This window comes from Eubalaena glacialis, chromosome 2 (genome assembly GCF_028564815.1).
Source record: "Eubalaena glacialis isolate mEubGla1 chromosome 2, mEubGla1.1.hap2.+ XY, whole genome shotgun sequence".
In the NCBI taxonomy this organism is placed as follows: domain Eukaryota; kingdom Metazoa; phylum Chordata; class Mammalia; order Artiodactyla; family Balaenidae; genus Eubalaena; species Eubalaena glacialis.
In genome coordinates, this window is record NC_083717.1 from 70827711 (window position 1) to 70834264 (window position 6554).

Consider the following 6554-nt stretch of genomic DNA (forward strand, 5'->3'; position numbering starts at 1 on the left):
GTTTGGGTTTTCTGAACCTAGTGTCTCAAAATATCAGTCTCCTTCTCTCCATTGCCACTGTCCCTACCTCATGTCAGTCTCCTTTATCATTCTTCACCTTGACCCATGCATTTACTCCCTAATTGGTCTCCCTATCTAAAGTCTGTCTCTGACCACCACCACCAAAATATTATCATCTCCCACTTTACTTCCAGGATGGATCTTTTTAAAATTATTGAACACAGTGTCCAACAAATAGATATTAAGTTCTTAATTAATACTTACTGAATGAATAAACACAAAGCTAATTATTTCACTTCCCTCCTTAAAAATCCTTCAGTGGTCCTCTAGCCTTATTTAGATGCCCCCACTTTGGTGCTCTCTTAGCACCATGTGCAAACACTATGCTGTAAATGCTCTTTTGCTAATTTGTCACCACCCAATACACTTAAGTTTCTTGAGGGCAAAGGTGGTGTCTGATTCATCACTCAGTTTCTAATATATAAACACACAGGGGTTCAATAAATATTGAACAAAGTCCTAGAAAATCCACATTAATGTAGAAAACCTCTTCAAGGACTAAGGACAAACTTGTGATTCATACTGATAACCTTCCCATAGGTTAATTCATAGAAACAAGTGCTTTTTGAAGGCAAGGTTCTGAAGCACCATGAGAGATAATTACCTCACTTAAATTTTACATTTTCTGGATGTAGAAATTAATAAACAAAAGTTGTTTAATACCAAGATTTTATAAAATCTGATGTTCCAAAGTATTTTGATTTTGGGAGGGTATATTAACTTCTCAATAAGTTTTGGAATTTGTGGTAATTTAGAGAGACTTGTCTAAAGTTTTACCTTTGTTCTATAGGATGAGAGGGTTAGTAACACTCTTTAAAATGAATATTTTCCAGAAACTAAGTTATAGTCTAAAAATGCTTTAGTCTGAAAGGGGATAGGGTCAGTCAAGACACAAAGATTCTGACCCTGTGTTTCTGAGTATTAGTGAATCAGTGTACTTAACTCTCTGGAACTTATTTCTTTACCTGTAAAGTCAGGGCATTAGTCTCTTTTTGTTCTAAAAAGACCAGTAATGGTGGTAGGTAGTAATAGTTAGTAGATCAAATACTGCATGGTTATATTAGGAAAATATCATCAAGTATTATCTGAGTTATTTCTTTTGAATATGTTTGTAGTGTGAACTGAATGTTACTGAAGATGCTTTGAAAGCTATAGCCAGATTGGCACTAGAACGAAAAACAGGTGCACGAGGCCTCCGGTCCATAATGGTAAGTTGGCATAAATTTACAGAAACTAGATTATTTCTTGGTCTGAATTTTGAGAATATTAAACCTCGATGTTATCCTCTGGAAATACATCCAGAAAATTGGTCTAATATTTTTTGTGATTTTTTTTTTTTTTTTGGTCACAGTATATTATATTTTTCTTTTTTCTAAAAAGGAACTTCAAGGTGTTTGCAACAAAGGACATACAGTTAATATGATTAATGAAATAGAGGAAATCAGGATCATGGGAAGGAGAATTTCAGAAAACTCTACATAGGCCTTTTGACTTAAGCTCCAGAGTGCCTTCTCAGAACCACTGAAATCCTCATTGTCGTTTTTTGTTTGAAATTAAGTTGTAGATACTGTGGCATTTTACCCCTAAATTCTTCAGTATGTTATGAACTCACTATTTTTATTTTGTTACAAATCCTAGAGACCCAGCCTACTTTGAGTCACCACCCACCCTCTTCCTTAGAGTTCTCTCCCCTACTCCCCCAGGTCTGGCTGTACAGTGGGTTACTATTTCCCTACATGCTCCCAAAGCAAGCACATATTCTGTTCTCTGAGGATTTCACTGCTAAATATTACTTCTCTCATCTCAGTAGGACTTTTGGATTAGAACTACACATCCATCACAATTTGAGATTTTACTCTTTAATGAAGGCCTGGACTTCAGGTGTTGTGACAGATTTATAAGCATGTAAACTAGAAGAACAGGTGATATAGCTGACATTTTTAGAAAATTTGATGTACTCAACCAGTATTTTCCTTAAGATGGAATATAATCCAGCCCCTACTCATAGGCAAAACTAGTTTTCTTTAGGAAATAACTTTAGATCTACTGCAGCACTTGAGACAAATGCCTGTTTGAAGTCATAGCTTGGTAGAGATGATTTAGGATTAAATCATTTTCAAATTAAGGATTACTAGTTGGCCTCCTTTGGTCATAGAGTATGTCAGGAATGCTTCTGAGTAACATCTGAATCACATACAAAATGAAGGTACAGTCTTTTTGTATGTGCATGGTGACCTAAGTAGGCAGAACTACAGACAAAAAGCCTTCCCTTATAGAATGACTTCTCTCTGAATTTAGTTAGAAGCTGTTTTAATATGAAGAATATGAAAGCTTTTACATTGACTTTTCAACATTCAGTTACTGGTGCATAACAGGGACTCCATAATATTTGTTGAGTTGATGAATTCGACTGATAACCTATAGAATACAAGCATTTTATATGTAACCTCAGTTTTCCATGTAATTCATTACTTTTTTCTCTTTAGGAAAAGCTGTTACTAGAACCAATGTTCGAAGTCCCTAATTCTGATATTGTATGTGTGGAGGTTGACAAAGAAGTAGTAGAAGGAAAGAAGGAACCAGGATACATCCGGTAAAGTGTATTGTCAAACTAAAACAGATCTAAAGCTTAAGATAGGCTCTTTATTGCTATGGTTTATTGGTCTGTCATAAAATTGTATAAAAATCCTTATAAATCATAAAGGAATCAGTTATCTCAAGTTTTCTGTAAAAAAATTTTCTAATTTTGGTTTATAAAATGATATTTTGAGTCTTGAAAATTGATCTTCAAAATTAGTCTCCACTTGGGACTTCCCTGGTGGTGCAGTGGATGACTCCACGCTCCCAATGCAGGGGGCCCGGGTTAGATCCCTGGTCAGGGAACTAGATCCCACATGCATGCTGCAACTAAGAGTTTGCATGCCACAACCAAGGAGCCCACCTACCTACCGCAACTAAGACCTGGTGCAACCAAATAAATAAATAAATATTAAAAAAAAAATTAGTCTCCACTTTTTTCTCCTAAAGGAAGAAGTATCAAAAAAGATATACAAGTAATCCAAATGAAAAAACTTAAATGAACTTTGCTGCTAATTCTGTAATTTATGAATTACTTGTTTCATGTCTTTCATAAGACCAAAACTTTAAAAAAAATATTTATTTATTTATTTGGCTGCGTCGGGTCTTAGTTGTGGCATGAGGGATCTTTGTTGCGGCATGTGGGATCTTTCATTGTGCTGCAAGGGCTCTTCATTGTGGCGCACAGGCCTCTCTCTAGTTGTGGTCCCGTGGGCTCTGGCTCTCTAGTTGTGGTGCGCAGGCTCAGTAGTTGCAGTGTGTGGGCTCTCTAGTTGTGGCGTGTGGGCTCAGTAGTTGCGGAGCATGGGTTTAGTTGCCCCGCGGCACGTGGAATCTTAGTTCCCAGACCAGGGATTGAACCCGTGTCCCTGCATTGGAAAGTGGATTCTTAAGCACTGGACCACCAGGGAAGATCCACATAAGACCAAAACTTTGACGACATAATTTTTCTCTTAGTTGTATCTTATCAGTTGACAAATTTGTCATATCTTTCACTGCTTTATTTAACTATTCTAGGGGTCAGTAAACTGTCTTGTACAGGGCTAGATTAATACTTCAGGGCCATACAATCTGTATTGCAGCTACTCTACCTCATAGCACTAGAGCTACAGTCCATAAATGAATGAGCGTGTCTGTGTTCAGATAAATATTTACAAAACAAATGATGGGCTTTATTTGGCCTGCAGGCTGTAGTTTACTGACCCCGATCTATTCAATAAATATTTATTAAACAGTGCTTGACGTTAATGTTACCTACATAAAAATTAGATTTCTGTCACAATGTATGTTATGTTTTATGCTTATCTTCTAAGGTAACTTATGAGGCAGTTGATTGGTTTTGAACAACCTTTACTTATTCAAAGAGATATAATCTCTCATTTTTATTGTTTAATATTAATATATAAAGGAATTGTGGTGGTCTGATCATAATTTTGACTAATTTGAGTCATATTGGTTTGATCAGAAGCTTTCCACTTCTTTATCATTGACATGCTAAATGTCAAGCATTTTCGTTAAAATAATAGATTCTACTTTTTTGCTGGAGGAAAGGCCTTCACAGTTGAAGCCTTGTTGTTCATTTATTTCAGTAAAAATTTGTTTGGGAAAACTACTTGTAGTTTTTAGTTGTGTGCTCTAAATGTTTCCCATATTTTACCATTAAGCAATCTTAGTATTAGAAGTGCTCTTAATATTTTCCTTCTTTGTGTGTCATTTCTAGCTAAGTGGATTAATTTTTTATTATTCATTTTTTTGAGAGGTTGTGTTTACCCCTAATTCTTATTTAAAAAAACAAAAAACACTGATGGCTTTTCATTATAGGGCTCCAACGAAAGAATCCTCTGAAGAGGAGTATGACTCTGGAGTTGAAGAAGAAGGATGGCCTCGTCAAGCAGATGCTGCAAACAGCTGAACTGTCAGACTTCTGTCCTGTATATAAAGTTTTCCTTCTTTTGTTTAGGATCATAACTGTCTCTACAGTCTGACATTAAAAGCATTGGATCTCTCTTGGATATCATACATGGTCAGAAGCTTTTAGGATAAAAATCAGATCATGTATATAATATAACATCACATTGATTTATACAGACTGACATTACGTGGACTTTAATGACACAATGTTCAGAGACAAAATGTACATTATTTTGGTTTGGTTTTTAAAAAACATGCTTTAAAAAAATTCTTAGGAGTTCTTTTAAGCAATGCAGGTGTTGCAATAACTGTGGATTTTACAATAATGTAACTATAAATGGGAAAATAAATTCTTTAAAATTGAAGATTGGGATGCCATTCTTTAGTTTAGCTTTTTCTACCCATGTTTGTTTCCTGAAAATATTAGAATTTTTTTCATCTTAAAAATTGGAACAGGTAGTTTCCAAGTAGTTAAAGATTTCATGGAAAAACTACCCTGAAGAACCTTATTTTGATGATTTGTTTAGCTATATTCTTAGTCTTATCCACTAATGCATGACACTAAACTTCCCCATTGGACTATAAAAAAAGGCCATTCTCTTGCTGACTTGTCTGATTTATTTGCCATCTTTGGTCCATTTTAGTACCATGAGTGAGCAGATGGAATTGAAGTCTGCCTTAAATCTTCAGAAAAAGACTACACCTAATTCTAAAAGTAGCATTACAGCCATGTGCTGAGCTAAATAAAATATCCTAATACATTTACCTAAAGTACTTAGTTTTTTGTTGTTTTCTGGTGCTGGATATTTGTCTAATTCTTTGGCTTCATAGAATATTAAAGAAAATCTATGCTATCAGCAGAAGGGAATGTGTTCATACTAAAATATAAGTTATTAACTTTCATTATATAAGAAAACTAAACAGTGGGGGAAATTTGGGGGACTTAACAGTGAAAATTATTTCATTTGATTCCATAAATATTAAAATATTTGGGTACCTTTTAAACTTTTTTCTTTCCCACTATATTGATAGAAGTTCCTATACTGTTCGTTCAGTTCAGCCTCGTTGGAAATTGTTTAAATCAGAGTACCTTTAAACATTTGTTTTCAGTTTTTAGTTTATAAACTCTTGAGTTTTCCCCTTACTGCCCCCACCCCCATTTTCTTAGGAAAAGAACCCTAAGCTATTAGCAAATTCTACATCTTGTTGATGAAATTGGGTTTTCTGTGATGTAATAAGAGATGTTAGATATCTATTTATGGCTGGGGTAGGACCAGAAATGCACTTTTGCAAAGTGTTTAAGCCTGGTTGCTAGAGTATAGAACAGAAACTGGTATCTTTCTTGGTCTCCCTAGTAATGGTTGAAGTTCTTCTCAGGAAGTCTTTCATATTATAACTGTTCCTTATCTTTTTCTTACAGCCTCATCATTTTCCTTTTTTGTAGAGTGAAAATTGGAGTAGCTACTAAATATATTAAAGGCAGTCCTCCAGAAATGCACTGGGAGACATTTTAGTCACAACAACTTACATTTGGTTTTGAAAGTTAAAGCATAATTGATGTTTTTAAATTAAACACAACTGAGTATAACTACGATTTGTATCTTGAAACTTGTTTTGGCATTTGAATAAAACAAAAGGATTAAATGAAAGCCATTGTTGTGGTGTGTCCATAATGCAGTGCCATTTTTAAAAGGACACAGATATCATGAGTGGCTTTATTCTAGAGACTGTTAATCCTGACACATTCATATTCCTCTAATAAATTCTCCTAGTTGTAGATTCCACAGACAAAAAGTCTGTTTATGTTAAACATTGATTGAAAATCCTTACTTAAATATCCTGCATGGGCCCCACACTAGGCATACAGACCAAGCTTTCGAAGAAGTTTACTAGTCTAGTAGGGGAAGCAAATACAAACATCAGTGCATTATAATAATGGAAGTGAGGTAGGTACCAGGTGTGGCACAAAAGGTGATAGCCCAGATGGATCTGGAAGAACAAGTAGG

General features: G+C 35.0%; 1 protein-coding gene across 2 annotated transcripts in view; it reads left to right on the forward strand.

Annotated features, from left to right (window-relative positions):
- The window catches only part of CLPX (caseinolytic mitochondrial matrix peptidase chaperone subunit X), a 36110-nt gene extending 29913 nt beyond the window's left edge, over positions 1-6197 (forward strand). For both annotated transcript variants that reach the window (XM_061182015.1, XM_061182017.1), the window contains 3 exons: positions 1176-1268; positions 2547-2653; positions 4459-6197. In XM_061182015.1, coding sequence (XP_061037998.1) covers positions 1176-1268; positions 2547-2653; positions 4459-4549 — 291 coding nt within the window. In that variant the 3' untranslated portion in view covers positions 4550-6197. The remainder of the gene's footprint in view (positions 1-1175; positions 1269-2546; positions 2654-4458) is intronic.
- Positions 6198-6554: the final 357 nt, after the last annotated feature.